The sequence below is a fragment of the Plecotus auritus genome (genome assembly GCF_963455305.1).
Source record: "Plecotus auritus genome assembly, chromosome: 6".
Classification (NCBI taxonomy): domain Eukaryota; kingdom Metazoa; phylum Chordata; class Mammalia; order Chiroptera; family Vespertilionidae; genus Plecotus; species Plecotus auritus.
Genome location: NC_137773.1, coordinates 148,479,277 through 148,497,488, shown reverse-complemented (window position 1 = coordinate 148,497,488; position 18,212 = coordinate 148,479,277). Strand labels below are relative to the sequence as shown.

General features: G+C 39.0%; 1 protein-coding gene across 3 annotated transcripts in view; it reads right to left on the bottom strand.

The window, feature by feature from the left end:
- Window positions 1-18,212, bottom strand: part of STAG1 (STAG1 cohesin complex component) — a gene marked incomplete at its 3' end in the record, with an annotated part of 343,778 nt that overhangs the window by 63,238 nt on the left and 262,328 nt on the right. For all 3 annotated transcript variants that reach the window (XM_080674892.1, XM_080674893.1, XM_080674891.1), the window contains exons 15-16: window positions 17,799-17,916; window positions 8,486-8,589 (exon numbers count right to left, since the gene is read on the bottom strand). In XM_080674892.1, coding sequence (XP_080531018.1) covers window positions 8,486-8,589; window positions 17,799-17,916 — 222 coding nt within the window. The remainder of the gene's footprint in view (window positions 1-8,485; window positions 8,590-17,798; window positions 17,917-18,212) is intronic.

Below are 18,212 nucleotides of genomic sequence, written 5' to 3'. Positions count from 1 at the left end.
TAAGTTTCTGGCAATTATTTCTTCAAATGTTTTTGTTTCCTGTCTCTTTCCTTTCTTTCTGAGACCTCATTACACAAATTGGATGCATTTATGTTTCACACATTTCTGAGGCTCTGTTCATTTATGTTCAATCATATTTCCTCTGTTCTTCAGAATGGATAATTGGTTATTAATTCATCTCCATGTTGTTTCTTATTTCATTTCAAATCTCTTACTGAGCCAATGTAATACATTTTAAAAAACTGGACCTACTGAGAAGCCATTTCTTTTATTATTAAAAAATTTTGTTTTCTTTATTAATTAAGGTATGACATATATGTCTTTATTCCCCATCACCCCCCCTGCCCCCACCTGCTGCTGCCCTCACCCTCCTAGTGTCTGTGTCCATTGGTTAAGCTTATATGCATGCATACAAGTCCTTTGGTTGATCTCTCCTCCTTCCCCCCCACACTCCCTTGCCTTCCCTGAGGTTTGACGGTCTGATCAATGCTTCTCTGTCTCTGATCTGTTTTTGTTCATCAGTTTATGTTGTTCATTATATTCCACAAATGAGTGAGATTATGTGATATTTACGTGTCCTTATCCCCTCATTGTCCCCCCATCCCTCCACTCATGCCCTCACCCCCCCTGGTGTCTGTGTCCATTGGTTAGGCTTATATGTATGCATACAAGTCTTTGGTTGATCTCTCCCGCTTACCCCCACCATCCCCTACCTTTCCTCTGAGGTTTGACAGTTTGATAAATGCTTCTCTGTCTCTGAATCTGTTTTTGTTCATCAGTTTTTCTTGTTCATTATATTCCACAAATGAGTGAGATCATGTGATATTTATCTTTCTCTGACTGGCTTATTTCTCTTAACATAATGCTCTCCAGTTCCATGCATGCTGTTGCAGATGGTAAGAATTCCTTCATTTTTATCGCAGCGTAATATTCCATTGTATAGATATACCCGTTTTTTAATCCACTCATCTGCTAATGGGCACTTAGGCTGTTTCCAAATTTTAGCTATAATAAATTGTGCTGTTATGAACATAGGGGTGCATATATCCTTTTGATTCGTGTTTCAGGTTTCTTGGGATATATTCCTCGAAGTGGGATCACTGTGTCAAATGGGAGTTCCATTTTTTTTTTTTTTTGAGGCAACTCCATACTGTTCTCCACAGTGGCTGCACCAGTCTGCATTTCCACCAGTAGTACACGAGGGTTCTTTTTCTCTGCATCCTCGCCAGCACTTGTCGTTTGTTGATGAGAGCCATTTTGACAGGTATGAGATGGTACCGCATTGTTGTTTTGATTTGCATCCCTCGGATAATTAGTGACTTTGAGCATTTTGTCATATGTCTCTTAGCCTTCTTTATGTCCAATTTCGAAAAGTATCTATTTAGATCTGTTGCCCAATTTTTAATTTATTTTTTATTTTTTAAAATAAATCTTTATTCAGATTATTACAATTGTTTCTCCTTTTTCCCCCCATAGCTCCCCTCCACCCGGTTCCCACCCCACCTTCTGCCCTTGCCTCCCCCACACGGTCCTCATCCATAGGTATATGATTTTTGTCCAGTCTCTTCCTGAACCCCCCATATCTCTTTCCCCCTGAGAATTATCAGTCCACTCCCTTTCTATGCCCCTGATTCTATTATATTCACCAGATTATTCTGTTCCTCAGGTTTTTAATTCACTTGATTTTTAGGTTCACTTGTTGATAGATATGTATTTGTTGTTCATAATTTTTATCTTTACTTTTTTCTTCTTCCTCTTCTTTAAGAATACCTTTCAGCATTTCATATAATACTGGTTTGGTGGTGATGAACTCCTTTAGCTTTTTCTTATCTGTGAAGCTCTTTATCTGCCCTTCAATTCTGAATGATAGCTTTGCTGGGTAGAGTAATCTTGGTTGTAGGTTCTTGCTATTCATCACTTTGAAAATTTCTTGCCACTCCCATCTGGCCTGCATAGTTTCTGTTGAGAAATGAGCTGACAGTCGTATGGGTGCTCCCTTGTAGGTAATTAACTGTTTTTCTCTTGCTGCTTTTAAGATTCTCTCTTTGTCTTTTGCTCTTGGCATTTTAATTATGATGTGTCTTGGTGTGGTCCTCTTTGGATTCCTTTTGTTTGGGGTTCTGTGCGCTTCCTGGACTTGTAAGTCTATTTCTTTCACCAGGTGGGGGAAGTTTTCAGTCATTATTTCTTCAAATAGGTTTTCAGTATCTTGCTCTCTCTCTTCTTCTGGCACCCCCATAATTCTGATGTTGGTACACTTGAAGTTGTCCCAGAGGCTTCTTACACTATCTTCAACTTTTTGGATTTTTTTTTCTTTTTTGGTTGAGTGTTTTTTGCTTCTTTGTATTTCAATTCTTTGACTTGATTCTTGTGTTCCTCTAGTCTGTTGTTGGGTCTCTGTATAATATTTTTTATTTCAGTCAGTGTATGTTTAATTTCTAGTTGGTCCTTTTTCATATCTTCGAGGGTCTCGTTATATTTATTGGCCTTTTCTAGGATATTCTTGAAAAGCCTTATAACCGTGGTTTTGAATTCTATATCCAGTCGTTTGTTTTTCTCCATTTCTTTTGTTTGTTATCTGTTTCTTTGATGCTGCATTTTCACTGCTTCCCTGAGTTGGTAGGGTAAATTTGTGTGCTAGGTTTCCTATATGGCCCAGTGGGTCGGCCTCCCCAGTTAACCTGAGGTGGACACTCTTGGTGCACCCCTTTGTGGACTGTGTGTACAGCCTTGTTGTAGTTAAGTCTTGATGGTTGTTGGTATCACTGGGAGGAATTGACCTCCAGGCCAGTTGGCTGTAAGGATCAGCTGTGTCTATTCTGGGAGAAGTTCGGTGCTGGAGACAGCCTTATAGGATTAGACTTGCCAAATTGCAATAGCCTCTGTGCTCAGCTTGGATGGGGTGGGATCTCAGGGCGGAGCAGACAGTCTTGGCTTCCTGTTAGCCTTGCCCTTGCGCCCACTCGTAGACCTCTGCCTTCCCTGGCTCCTGAGTCTCCGCCCGAGAGTCCAGCTAGGGAAAGCCTGTGGCAACCTCCACAGCCTTTGTGCACACTGTCTTGCGTGCCTCCAGACCCCTGCCCGCTGGGGCTCCCCCGGGTCTTCCCCGGGTCTCCGAGTCTCCGGGTGCCTTTCTCTCTACCTGAAAGTCCAGACTCCCCCTGTATGAGCCTGGGTCCACGGGGTTTCGCCTGGGACTGGGGTTCAGTGCAGTCAGAACTGGGGTTCAGTGCGGTCGGGGGCTTCCTTCCCCCTTCCGCCAGAGAAAGTCAGCCAGGCTCTCAGCCTCCCTTCCTCTCTGCGCGCACAAAGACCCTTTGCCGTACCTCCAATTCTCCGTGAGCTTTTCTCTTTCCTTCTAGTTGTAGAATTTCCACTCAGCCAGCTTTTCTGTGGTTCTGGATGGTGTCCGTTCTGTCTTTTAGTTGTAGTTTTGAAATTGTTGTGCGAGGCAGCAGTTTAGGTGTTTACCTATGCCGCCATCTTGGTTTCTCCTGTTGCCCATTTTTTGATAGGGTTGTTTATCTTCCTTTTGTTAAGTTGTACGAGTTCCCTGTAAATGTTGGAGATTAAAACCTTATTGGTGATAACATTCGCAAATATGTTCTCCCATGCAGTGGGCTTTCTTGTTGTTTTGTTGATGGTTTCTTTTGCTGTGCAGAAGCTTTTTATTTTGATGTAGTTACATTTGTTTATTTTCTCTTCAGTTTCCATTGCCCTAGGAGCTGTATCGGTAAAGAATTTGCTTCGGCATATGTCTGAGATTTTGCTGCCTATGGATTCCTCTAATATTTTTATGGTTTCCTGTCTTACATTTAAGCCCTTTATGCATTTTGAGTTTATTTTTGTGGATGGTGTAAGTTGGTGGTCTAGTTTCGTTCTTTTGCATATATCTGTCCAATTTTCCCAACCCCATTTATTGAAGAGACTGCCTTGACTCTATTATATATTCTTGCGTCCTTTGTCAAATATTAATTAAGCATAGTGGTTTGGGTCGATACCTGGGTTCTCTATTCTATTCCATTGGTCTATATGTCTGTTCTTGTGCCAGTACCAGGCAGTTTTGAGAACAGTGGTTTTGTAATACAGCTTGATATCTGGTATTGAAATCCCTCCTACTTTGTTCTTCTTTCTCAGGATTGCTGCAACTATTTGAGGTCTTTTTTTTATTCCAGATGAATGTTTGGAGAGTTCGTTCTAGGTCTGTGAAATATGTCGTTGGTATTTTAATGGACAGTGCATTGAATCTATTGCTTTGGGTAGTATAGACATTTTAATGATGTTGATTCTACCAATCCATAAACATGGTATGTTCTTCCATCTGTTTATGTCTTCCTCTCTTTTTTTCAATGTCCTGTAGTTTTCCAAGTACAGGTCTTTTACCTCCTTAGTTAAGTTCATACCTAGGTACCTTAATTTTTTTGGTGCGATGGTAAATAGGATTGTTTTTTTAATCTCTCTTTCTGTAAGTTCACTATCCTATCTAATAAAAGAGTAATATGCAAATTAACCTCCACTCTGCTACACCCACAAGCCATACCCACCAGCCAATCAGGAACGAGTATGCAAATTAACCCAACCAAGATGGATGTGGCCACGGAGCGAGCAGGAGGCTTGGGTTTCCCTGGGAATGGAGGAAGCCAAGCTTTCCGCACACCCTGGCTGGCCTAGGCCTCCACTCAAGGCTACAAAGTTTCAATTATAGAAGATAAATAAATCCCAGATACCAGGGCCACCACTTGGGTCGCCTGCAAACCACCACAGGCCCCTTGCCCAGGCCACCCCATGCTCCAAGGGAACCCCCACCCGTGCACCAGGCCTCTATCCTATCTAAGAGTAATATGCAAATTGTCCATCAATCCAATACACAAGATGGCTGCCCCCATGTGGACACAAGATGGCCACCACAAGATGGCCAGCAGGGGAGGGCAGTTGGGAGGGACCAGGCCTGCAAGGGAGGGCAGTTGGGAGTGATCAAGCCTGCAGAGGAGGGCAGTTAGGGGTGTCCAGGTCAGCAGAGGAGGGAAGTTGGGGGCGACCGGGCCTGCAGGGAAGGGCAGTTGGGGGGGACCAGGCCTGCAGGGGAGGGCAGTTAGGGGCAAACAGGCTGGCAGGGAGCAGTTAGGCATCAATCAGGCTGGCAGGCAGAAGCGGTTAGGGGCAATCAGGAAGGCAGGCAGGCGAGCAACTTGGAGCCAGCAGTCCCTGGATCCGGGTAGGATTGGGCCTAAACGGGCAGTCGGACATCCCTCAAGGGGTCCCAGATTGGAGAGGGTTGCAGGCTGGGCTGAGGGACACCCCCCCGCCCCATGCACCAATCTGGTGCACCGGACCTCTAGTTGGTATATAAAGATGCCACAGATTTTTTGGCGTTAATTTTGTATCCTGCTACATTTCCGAATTCATTTATTAAGCCTAATAATTTTTTTTGATGGAGTCTTTAGGGTTTTTTATGTACAGTATCATGTCATCTGCGAATAATGACAGTTTTACTTCTTTTCCAATTTGGATACCTTTTATTTCTTCTTCTTGTCTAACTGCTATGGCTAGCACTTCCAGAACTATGTTGAACAGGAGTGGTGAAGGTGGGCATCTCTGTCTCATTCCTGTTCTTAGGTGAAATGGTTTTAGTTTTTGCCCATTGAGTATGATGCTGGTTGTAGGTTTTTCATATAAGGCTTTTATTATGTTGAGGTATGATCCCTCTACTCCCATTTTGCTGAGGGTTTTTATCAAGAAAGGGTGTTGGATTTTGTCAAATGCTTTTTCTGCATCAATTGATACGACTATGTGATTTTTATCTCTCAATTTGTTTGTGTGATATATTACACTTATTGATTTGCGGATATTGTACCATCCTTGCATCGCCGGGATAAATCCTACTTGGTCATGGTGTATGATCTTTCTGATGTAATGCTGGATCTGATTTGCTAGAATTTTGATGATTTTGGCATCTATGTTCATGAGAGATATTGGTAAATATTCTTTCATTGTGATGTCTATATCAGGTTTCGGTATTAGGGTAATGCTAGCTTCACAGAATGAGTTTGGAAGTGTTCCTTCCTATTTTTTAATATATATATATTTTATTGATTTTTACAAAGAGGAAGGGAGAGGGATAGAGAGTTAGAAACATTGATGAGAGAGAAACGACAGCTGCCTCCTGCACACCCCCTACTGGGGATGTGCCTGCAACCAAGGTACATGTCCTTGACCAGAATCGAAACTGGGACCCTTCAGTCTGCAGGCCAACACTCTATCCACTGAGCCAAACCGGTTAGGGATGTCCCTTCCTCTTGAATTTTCTGGAATAGTCTGAGGAGGACAGGTTTTAGTTCTTCCTTGAATGTTTGGTAAAACTCCCCTGTGAAGCCATCTGGCCCCGGGCTTTTTGATGAATGCTTCAATTTCCCCCATAATTATCGGTCTATTGAGATTTTTAAATACTTCCTGATTAAGTTTTGGAAGTTTGTATATTTCTAGGAATATGTCCATTTCCTCTAGGTTGTCTAGTTTGTTGGAATAGAGTTATTCATATTATTTTTTTAAACAATTCTTTGTATTTCTGTGGGGTCTGTTGTTATTTTGCCTCTTTCATTTCTGATTTTATTTATTTGGGTCCTCTCTCGTTGCTTCTTGGTGAGCCTGGCTAGAGGTTCATCAATCTTGTTTAACCTTTTAAAGAACCAGCTCTTGGTTTCATTGATCTTTTGTACTGTTTTTTGGTCTCTGTCATTTATTTCTGCTCTGTACACAGTTTTTTAATCCACTCATATGCTGATGGGCACCTAGGCTGTTTCCAAATCTTAGCTATTGTAAATTGTGTTGCTATGAACATAGGGGTGCATATATCCTTTCTGATTGGTGTTCCTAGTTTCTTGGGATATATTCATAGAAGTGGGATCACTGGGTCAAATGAGAGTTCCATTTTTAGTTTTCTGAGGAAACTCCATACTGTTCTCCACAGTGGCTGCGCCCGTTTGCATTTCCACCAGCTGTGTGTGAGGGTTCCTTTTTCTCCGCATCCTCGTCAGCACTTGTCATTTATTGATTTGTTGATGACAGCCATTCTGACAGGTGTGAGATGGTACCTTCTTCTTGTTTTGATTTGTATCTCTCGGATGAGTAGTGACTTTGAGCATGTTTTTATATATCTCTTGCTTTTTCCCCTAGTATGGCCACATTTTACTGCTTCTTTGGCTATAATTTTTCTAGAAAAGTGGACATATCTGGATAATATAGTAAATATGGACTTTAACTCAATTTTTAAAGTTTCATTTAAAAATTAAGTAACCTTTAACTTAAATTGTGTAACTATCCTCTCCATGATGAGTGGCCTCTGCCTGAAATTTTTATTCTTACTGGGTTTTTTTAGCCTGTCTTCCTAGGAGTCCCCTCTGTTTTTCAACAGATTACTGGTCAATTATTTGGGCAAAGGTTGTGCTCAAATACCTCAAATATATAAGGCTTCTCCCTTATGAGACTTGATCTGTTTGTGGGTTTAAGAGCATAGTCAAAGTTCAGTTTGGCTTGACATTTATTTTAGGTCAGGGTCTCTCAGATTTCCCAGTCATCCAAGGATGTATGGAGAGCTTATTTAATCCTTTTATGGATTTCTCATTTCTAGGATTTTTTTTAGTTAGATTCTTGGCTTGTCCATTGTTCTTATCAACTGCGAACACAACCTCTGAATATCAAATATGTGGGTATTCCTACTTGTTTCTACCAAGTTGCCATTTCTAGCTGACAAAGGGACTTTTCCCACTAGTTCCTTAAAAGCTGTTGGTTTTTGTATACAGTACCACTCAGGTAAAACTACAGATCCGTCAATCAAACTTAAGGGATGTATGTGTACTGTATGTAACCCCTGGCAAGAAGAATCTGCTTTTACAGAAGCTTTAGCAGTTTTTCAAGAAAAATGCTTCTCAAATTGTTTTTTTTTAAACTTTGGTGAAGTCCCAGACCCCTGATGTTTTTTTGTTTTTTAAAAACAATTTTTCCAGTTTTATACTTCTGTGTGTTGTTTTTTTTTGCACAGAGGAATTGCCTACCTCTTCAGATAATCTTCCCATCTGTGATTATCTCAATTCATCTTTAATACCAATAAAACCTGCATTATTAACCCCCATATTACAGCTGAGGAAATAAAGGCACAAAGAATATAACTATCTGAAGATTAGTTGGTAAATGGAAGAACATACAAACTAGGCAGTTTGCTTTGCACTTTTAACAGATATAGATGCAAAATTTCTTACAAGTACTAGACTAGAAGCAGTAGGTATAAGTGCTAAAGAAGCATAGAAGGAAATAATCTATTTTTGGAACCTGAATATAGCAGACAATATGAAGATGAAATACCACAGCATGTATCATTCACAAAAACATCATGTTATTAGGGATACATATACCAATAAAATTTTCAAATACTCAAGACAGTTAATTACATTAAAATCTTTTTTGTAGATTTATTACTAATATAACTTACTCTCTTGCCAGTACCCCTTCCCACAGGAGGATGTGCCTCAGCAGCTTGACGGATTGTACAAACCATTAGCTCTATTAGAGCACTCTCTTGTCGGTCAGACATTGCTAAGGTGAAACAAAACACATTAGCATGAGATTTATAATAAAAATGCATATGAAAATGAAAACAATTATAAAAAACTGTGAATATATTCCATTACTGATTATTTTAAACACTGAAGTTCTGTACCTTGTTCTTTTTTGAAGTCAAGAAGAAATACAGGGTGTCCCCCCAAAATGTATACACACACTTTGAATAATTATAAAGTCAGTGTTTATTAAAATACACTTTATTTTCAAAATTGAGCTACGGGCAGTTAAAGTGTATATACATTTTTGGGGGACACTATATATAAAGAAAAAGAGTATAAACACTGATCTGTTCTAATACCTAGTATCTTCTATTACTAGGCTCCTGAGTTAGGCTGAATTTTACTATATTTCCTTATATATCATTTGAAAGCTCACCTGAGGATGTTTTTATTGACTTTTAGAGAAGAAAAAAAGAGAGTAACATTGGTTGACTCCCGCATGAGCACCGTGGTCGAGGATCAAACCTACAACCTAGGTATATCCCTGACCAGGAATTGAACATGAAACCTTTCGGTGTATGGGTTGATGCTCCAATCAACTGAATCACCCAGTTAAGGCAAGCTGTCTTTTTTTTTTTTAAATAAAAGAGATCATGCTGCCCTAGTCGGTTTGGTTCAGTGAACAGAGTGTTGGCCTGCAGAATGAAGGGTCCTGGTTCGATTCCAGTCAAGGGCACATGCCTGGGTTGCGAGCTCGATCCCTAGTAGGGGCATGCTGGAGGCAGCCAATCAATAATTCTCTCTCATCACTGAGGTTTTTATCTCTCTCTCCCTCTCCCTTCCTCTCTGAAGTCAATAATAATAAAAAAAAGATCATGCGGTATTATAGTAACAATAAAATTTTAAAAAATATGTTTTTATAGATTTCAGAGAGAGGAAAAGAGAGGGAGAGATAGAAACATCAATGAGAGAGAATCACAGATTGGCTACCTCCTGCACACTCACTACTGGGGATCATGCCCAAAACCTGGGCATGTGCCCCAACTGAGAATCGAACCATGCACTTCTGGTTCATGGGTTGATGCTCAATCATTGACACACACTGGTTGGGTTCGATTAACAATAGATTTTGAATATCTTTCTAGTCACTGCAAAATTATATGAATAATTATCTTCTATAAATCTATAAATTATTACATAATTTGCTCCACAATTTAGTCAACCTTCTCAAATTATTTACAAATTTTTGTAATTATAAACAATGCAGCAATAAATACCATCAATATAGAAATACTTATGTAACTGATTTCTGCAGAATACATTCCCAAGAGGAGTACTGAGTCAAAGGTTAAAATCTTGATACTGACAAAGTTTCTTTATTGCAATTTACTCTTCCAACTGCAATCATGAGAATGTTTGGTTTCTCAGATCCCTGCCAGCACTGAATGTTATAAAGCCTTTTAATTTTTGCCAATCCAATGATGAAAAATGATTATTTCATTGTTATTTTGCTCCTTCTTATCTACTAATTAGTGGAGTATATATTCTTGTTCATTGATTTTGAATTTTTTTCTGAGATTTTTGTTTATTCTTTGCTCATTTTCTACTGTTAGTCACCTTCTTTATAAACTCTTGTGTATTAGAAATAGTAACTTTGTTTTTTAAACAATACAAACTTTTTCTCACAGTTTGTCCGTTTGTTGTCAGGCTATAGTATGTTTTATGAGAAAGAGAGTTAACTTTTACGAAGTCATATCTGTACCAATTTGTTTAATAGCTTCTGGGTTTCTTTTCATCCTTTCTAGTAATTCAGATGTAATTGACATATGGCACTGTATAAGTTTAAGTTGTACAGTGTAATAATTTGACATATACTGTGAAATGATTACAGTAAGTTTAGTTAACATCCATCATCTCATACACATACAAAAAGTTTCTGGGTTTCTTGTACTGTTTTCAAAGGTCTCCTTGTTCTAGAGATTATAGAAATATATTTTCTTTTTCATTGCCTTCCCTCTCTCCTCCTCCCCCTCTGTCCTTCACTTGCTTGTCAACTTTTAATCTTTCTGGAATTTATGTCTGCTGATAGTATAAAGTGTGGGCCTGTTTATTAGCACCAGATGAGCCAATTATGACTCCAACATTGCTAAACAAACAAGCTTTCCTTGCTGAATTTAAATATCACTTTTTGACATATTTTAGGTTCTTATATATACTTAGATTTACTTCTGGATTCTTTTAGTTTCACTAATGTATCTATTTCTATTACAATGCCATACTGTTTTGATTATAGCAGCTTTATAATCCTACTAGGGGCCCTGTGCACAGATTTGCGCACCTTGAGGGCTACGAGGATGTGGTGGGCACAGGGGCGGGTCTTGGCCCATTCTCTGCACCCCCGCCCGGCCCCTCCCACCGAGGCCCCCGGTCCCGTCTGCTGGCAGCCCCGCTCCCACCGTCACTGCTCCCACATGCTGACAGTGCCGGCCCCGCTTGCACCTGCTGACGGCATAGAGCTATTGGGGCCAGCACCAGAAACAGGTGTGAGCGGGGCCGACGCCTTCAGCAGGTGCGAGTGGCGGCTGCTGCCCTGATCGCCCCTCAGGAGCAGGGGGAGGTAGAGAAGCCCTCAGGGGTGATCGGGGCTGGCAGCTGCCGCTTGCACCCGCTGACCAATCTGAGCTGGCATGGGGCACCGGCAGCAGGTGTGAGCGGTGGCTCCGGTGCTGGCAGTGGTGCATGTGGGGCTGGCACTGGCAGTAGGTGCGAGCACCCAGTGGGATGCGGTGCGTGGGAGCAAAGAATTTTCAGTAACCACCAGAGACTCGCCCTGATGACAGCAACCGGTGCCCCGCCTTGGTCTGGCGCCCCCGCTCACCTGCTCTACCATCCTGCCACGGCCAATGCCCGCCATGTTCCACGCTCTGCTGCCTGCTGCTGGCGCCCGCCATGTTCTGCACGCACCCCCTGGTGGTCAGCGCACATCATAGCAATCGGTTGTTCTGCCGTTCAGTCTATTTGCATATTAGGGTTGTATATAGAGATATAATAAAAGCCTAATATGCAAACTGACTGAACGGTGGAACAACTGGCGGAATGACCGGTCGCTAGACGCGCACTGACCACCAGGGGGCAGACGCTCAACGCAGGAGCTGCCCCCAGTCTAGCAAAGGTGGGTGCCAGTGGGGCCCCCCGCCCGGTCACCCCACAGATTGGCCAGGCTAGGGGCCCTACCCATGCATGAATTTCATACACCGGGCCTCTAGTATATTATAATATACTTTAATATGTAACTCAATTCACCCAATTTGAATATTTAATAGAACAAGATTCCCCTACCTAGTTCTTTTTCTAAATATTTTCTAGTGCTAATGGCAAATGATAAGCATTTTCTATGCATAAGACACTGTTACAAGTGATTTATATGCTTAACCTTTTATATTCTCAAAACAATTCCGAGATAGGAACTAACATCCTCACACTCCACACATGGGGAAAATGAGCCACACAGAAAAGTTAAATAACTTTTCAAAGCACTCAGTAGTAGAGCCATTTATAAACTTATGTAGTCTGACTCCAGAATCCGTGATCCTAAGCACTATTCCACACTGCCTTTTTTTTATATATATAAGCTTAAAATTCTATAAACTTAAAAATCATTTTACTTGGTTCCTTTTTAGCTCACAGAACACACAGTAGAATTCAGACTGGTATTTTAAGAAAATTATGCATTATATTCAGAATAACTGACATTTTTATAATCTTTCCAGCCAGAAATATAATATAGTCCTCTTCATTTTTGAGGTCTTATTTTAGGTCATTTAACAAAACATTATCATTTTATTCACATTGATTCTGTACTTTCCTTGTTGCATTCAATCCTATGTATTTTTAAAGATAGATTTTGAGACTAATTTGAATAGTTTAATTTTATCTTTCTGTCTTCCTTTTTCCCCTCTGTCTCCTTTCCTCTGTGTAACTTAACTGTGTTAAAGACCAATAGATGTGGAGATTATAGAGAGAGTAGGTATAAACTGAATGAAAAGAAATTAAGACTTATAGATTTAGAAGTTTACACTAATTATTTTAAAATAAATTTTGGCAAGGACAATGAAAAGGCAAACAAAGATATAACATCTTTTCCTTTACTGTTTCCCAAAATCATCCTATATAAGAATATGTATGCACATCCTAATTCAATCATTTTTTAAAAATCCTAACATGAGGATATGTTTTTGATTTTGAGAGGGAGTGAGGAAGAGAAACATCAATCAGTTGCCTCCTGTATGCACTCCGACCAGGAACTGAACCCTCAACTTTTTGGTGTATTGCACGATGCTCCAACCAACTGAGCCACCCAGCCAGGGCCTAAGTTGATCATTTTTGTTTTAAGATTCTATAGCTTTAGGAAAAATACATGAACTTTAGTTTTAGGAAAATCACATGAAATAGCTTCAGCTTTTCCATTTATACTCCCTGATCCAATGCCCAATAATATAAAAAAGCTTTCCACCCAATAAAACAACTAAGTTCCTATTTTTATGATTCTAGAATTTCATAATTTTCCACATTTGGCTAAGGATAAAGGAATGGTAAGATTGTCTATGAACTAAATGCATTTACTTTTTTTTAGGGGAATGATCTAGTTCTATGGAAAGCAAGGAGAGAACAAGTTATCTCAAGTATGGAAACATTCCTCTACTATATACTAAACTCCACATTGGTGTTGAAAAATAACCCAATTGTATCCAGTGCCCATTAACAACAATTTTGTTATTTACTTCGTTATTTATAATTTGAAACCATCCACTTAGGCAAGGTTAGTTGAAATTTAATTGAAATCTCTTTTGGGATTATGACAGCAAAACCAAATAATAAAATTGAAAGCAAAGCCAGGTGGGAATGGATAAAAGAAGGTGAAGAGATTAGCCAAAGAACACATGGACAGACAACAGAGTGGTGAAGTGAGGGAAGGGTGGCGAGGGCTGGGAGGAGGTGGACAAGTGGGGGATGAGGAGAACACCTGTAATGGTGTCAACGATAAAAAAAAAGCAAAGCAAGCATTAAGCCATAGACAAGAACCAAATACAATTCCTGGAATAAATAGGCAGCTGTTTATATTATAAGTCATCAGATAATTATACAACTTTGATATCTATGGAAACCTCTTTGTACATCATCTCCATTTGCCCATTATTGATTATCACCATGAATTTCTCTTACTACCATTGAAAAGAAGTGTTTAAAAGTCAACAGTGACCTAAATCATGTAGTCCTTTATCTCCTCTGCAGTATGTGATGTTATTAAGTATAGCTCTTGAACCCTCTTTTAACTGGGTTTCTATAGAGTACAATTATCTGCTATCCTTTTTAAAGCTTGCTAGGGCTCTTAATTGCTCTTGGTCTTCCTGTTTCTGTCCCCCATCCACAATCTTTAAAACTCAGCCACAAGCTCTTCCCTTCTTCTTCTTCTAATACAGTATATCTTTATTGATTTCAGAGAGGAAGGGAGAGATAGAAACATCAATGATGAGAGAGAATTATTGATTGGCTGCCTCCTGCACGCCCCCCCGCCCCCAACTGGGGATCAAGTCCACAACCTGGGCATGTGCCCTTGACCGGAATCAAACCCGGGACCCTTCAGTCCTCAGGCTGATGCTCTCTTCACTGAGCCAAACCAGCTAGGGTTCTTCCCTTCTTTATAATCCATCTTCTTTTATATTTTTGTTTTCGTTTCCCATAGAAACTACTGCAAAAGATATTTAACTGGTCTTCTGCCTACTCCAAATCATGTTTACATAAGGCATTTTTCTTAAAATACAAATTGGACCACATCACTCTCCTGTTTAAAATCCTTCAATGGCTCCGATTACACTCAGAGTGAACTAAATTAAGTCCACTCATGAACTAAAAGATTTTACATCATCTGGCCTCTGCCTCTTTTTTATTTTGTGCCATTGGCTCACTATGCTTTACCACTCCTGCTCCTGGAATGTAAATATCATCAGGCTTCAGATACTTTGCAACTGCTATTTCCTCTATCTAGACAGCTCTTTTTTGGCACTTTCCACGGCAAGCCCCCCCATCCCTGAGATTCTTGGTTCACAGGTGGCCTCCTCAGAGAGATCTTTCTTTCAGGATTCAATCTAAAGATGGACCACTCATTATTACTATTATTCACCTCACTTATAAACTCCTGAAATTGCTCTGTTTACTTGGTTTTGGGCTACCTTCCCCACTAGAATGTAAGCCCCACATGGACAGTGAACTGATTTCAGTGCTCAGTATACTAGTTAGTACAGAGAAGACGACCAATGAAAATATTTTAAAATTATAAATGAGTTAAGGATTGCCTGCTTTCAAGAATTACATTTACCCACATTTACTTCATCCATCAACTGGATCACATAATTTTTTTAATGCTAATCAAAGGTTTTTATGTTTGCTTTTAAAATATATTTTTATTGATTTCAGAGAGGAAGGGAGAGGGAGAGAGATAGAAACATCAATGATGAGAGAGAATCATTGATCAGTTGCCCCCTGCATGTCCCCTACTGGGGATTGAGCCCACAACCTGGGCATGTGCCCTTGACCACAATTGAACTTGGGACACTTCAGTCATCAAGACGACACCCTATCCACTGAGCCAAACCAACTAGGGCTTAAATAGATGAAGAAGCTGAAACACAATGAAGTTAAATGACTTAGTTATGGTTTTGCTATTACCTGTTACCCAGACACTCACATTATACTAAAAATTTATTCAGCGATTTGATTTTGCTGTAGAATACATACACATGATCAACAAAAATTCCCTGTCCTATAAAATCATTGCAAGTAAGTAGTCTTAAGGCTACTGTGATTTAAATTGTAGTCTTTGATAATGTGTCTGTTTTCCCAAATCATACTCCTCTATCTCCAACTGCTAACTCAACTTTCACCCACTGGAACATCTATCACACTCTACCTACCTAAAATATAATAATTTCTTATTAGTCTTAAAAAGAAACAAGTTACTAATAACATTTTTTATCCTAAAATATAGAAAAATATTGGCACAGAAAATTGATTTGGATGCCATTCCATGCCAGAGCTTATATGTGACACAGCACACATTTGGACAAACACTTGAAAAAAGTTGTGTTCTGACATAAATACAGCACTGCACTTGTTATACATAATTTCCCCAGCCTTGCCTTCCCAGATTCAGTCATACCCTAAAACTATGATTTACTTAACCACCCCCATTTTATAACTCATTTTTCTAGCTAAAATCAAACCAATAAACCCAAGCCAACTTTTATTTAATTTTCTTGACTGAAAATTAAATCTAATGCCAACTAAATTTAAAACACAACAACTGATAGTACAGTTATTTTAATGAGGTAAATCCATCTAGACTACCTTGATAACTGACAGACTTAGTAATTACTATTTACTGACTTAGACATCTTATTTAAATGTGAGTAAAACGTTAACAATACCAAAGCATACCTCCTTGGCTCTTCCCTGAATTTATATCCCCTGCCTTCTTTCTCCTTGGCAATAACCTTATAAAGCATGGGGTGATAAAAAAAAAGTCTTGGAATCACAATAAAGAAGAAGCTCTAACCCACTGATAATGTACAGATTCTTTAGCCACAAGCAAAAGAAGAAAAATGGATGAAACACTATGCTAGGTACTTTGTTCAAGTGTTGATTGCATAGTAGTAATTATAAGGGGAATTGATTTTATTAGAGAATATATTAAGATTAGTCAGAAATAGAATGAATGAGTGAACTTAGCAGGACTGTATATAGGTAAAAAAGGAAAACACACAGAATATATGTTCATATTCCTGTGATCACAAACGTGAAAGAAATTCAGAGTACAGTTAAGTCTGACCGTGTAAGTGTAAGGTCCTGGCAACTTAGTAATAGGGCCATCTTCTTACCAAAGATATGGAGAAGAAAACCCATGCAAATTGAGAATAATAATCAGAGGTAAAGCCCAATGTACCATAACTTCCATCTTGAAATAAAATCTGGGAAAAGTCTGGGAAGGATTTGTGTTAAATTTATCAAAGCCAGAGTAGATAATGCCAGTTAGCATTACTACTAGGCAAGAACACTGGGGACCCAGCCAGAGTGGCTCAGTTGGCTGAGTGTCATCCTGTGCTCCGAAAGGTTGCTGGTTGGTTCCCAGATAGGGCACATACCTGGTGCTGGGGCACATAAGAAGGCAAAGGATTGATGTTTCTCTTTCTCTCTCTCAGGATGTCCTCAGGTGAGGATTAAAATAAATAAATAAAATGTGTCAACTTTTTTTTTTTTTTTTTTTTAAAGAAAGAACACTGGGGAGATGGTCACTCTCCTGGTGACCCCTTTGGGTAGTCTACTGCAGGAGATGGTTCATTGTGCTTTTACTTTATTTTATTTTTATTTATTTATTTTTCATTCCCAGAAGATTTTGAACCATATAGAACAACAGGGAAAGCAGAACAGAGAATAGTTTAAGTACATTTAATCCTTACAACAATGTAAGATATATAGGGAAAATAATCTCTGTTACAAAGGAACCTAAAGGTAAGAAAAAAAATGAGGACCTCAGTCACAAAAGATAGAGTTAATCTGAATTTATTTATTTTAATTCTGAAGTCTATGTTCACTACATGCCTCACTTACATCAAAGTATCATCTACATTGCAGGAATGTTGTATGAATTAAATGAAACAGCAGCTCTTTAAAGCACTATGGTGAGCTAGTTTGAAAAATAAACCATAAATAGAAAAATGCATTTCTAGTTCTGAGGAATATTCACATAAGCTTTAGGAATACAAATACTTTATTAAATATACATATCCACTTTGCTGTTCATGTTATTATGCAACATGTAATAAGATATTCAGAATTTATCCTATAGCAATCATACCTCCCTATTTCTTGCATAAATAGGTAAATGACTTTATTTTTTACTTTCTGATTTTAATAATTAAGAAAATATAACAAAGGAGTACTCTTTTGAATATTACCAGACACGTAGATTTTAAAAAACTTTTGCGACATGGTAGCAGTCTTAATCCAGAAAGGTGTTAAAAGCTATTGACACATCCTTATTTGTTATAGGAGACAAATTCTTCTTTTTGCAAAAAGACTCACAGCATTCCTGCATACATTCATTTTTAAGATATGAGCTATATAGGATGGTATTATTATTAATAGATACCATAACAATTTGTAAACCAACTTGTCACAGTACTATACCTTCTTCTCCTTGAACAGGTTCTTCTAATAGCAACTCTGTCATACATTCCCAGTCTTTCAACAGTTCTTGAGAGCTCTCCCACAAACTGTCCACCAAGTAGGCTGCATGTTCGTGCAACTAAAAACAACAAATCAAGTGTGACTGATGAACATTTAATGAAGAAACTACTAATAATATTTGAGCTAATAAACCATTTTCTTCATAATTAAAATGACTTGTTCACAATGTTTCCAATGTATTCCACTATCAATGGAATGTATTATGTAGACTCAATAAATTTTTTTTTTTACAATAGTAAATGACATCATTTATAGACAAGGAAAAAGAGTATGATGAACAGAATCCCTGAGATTATTAACACTTTTCACTATTCTTGGATTGTCTCTCCTATTTTTAAAAATTTATTTATTAAA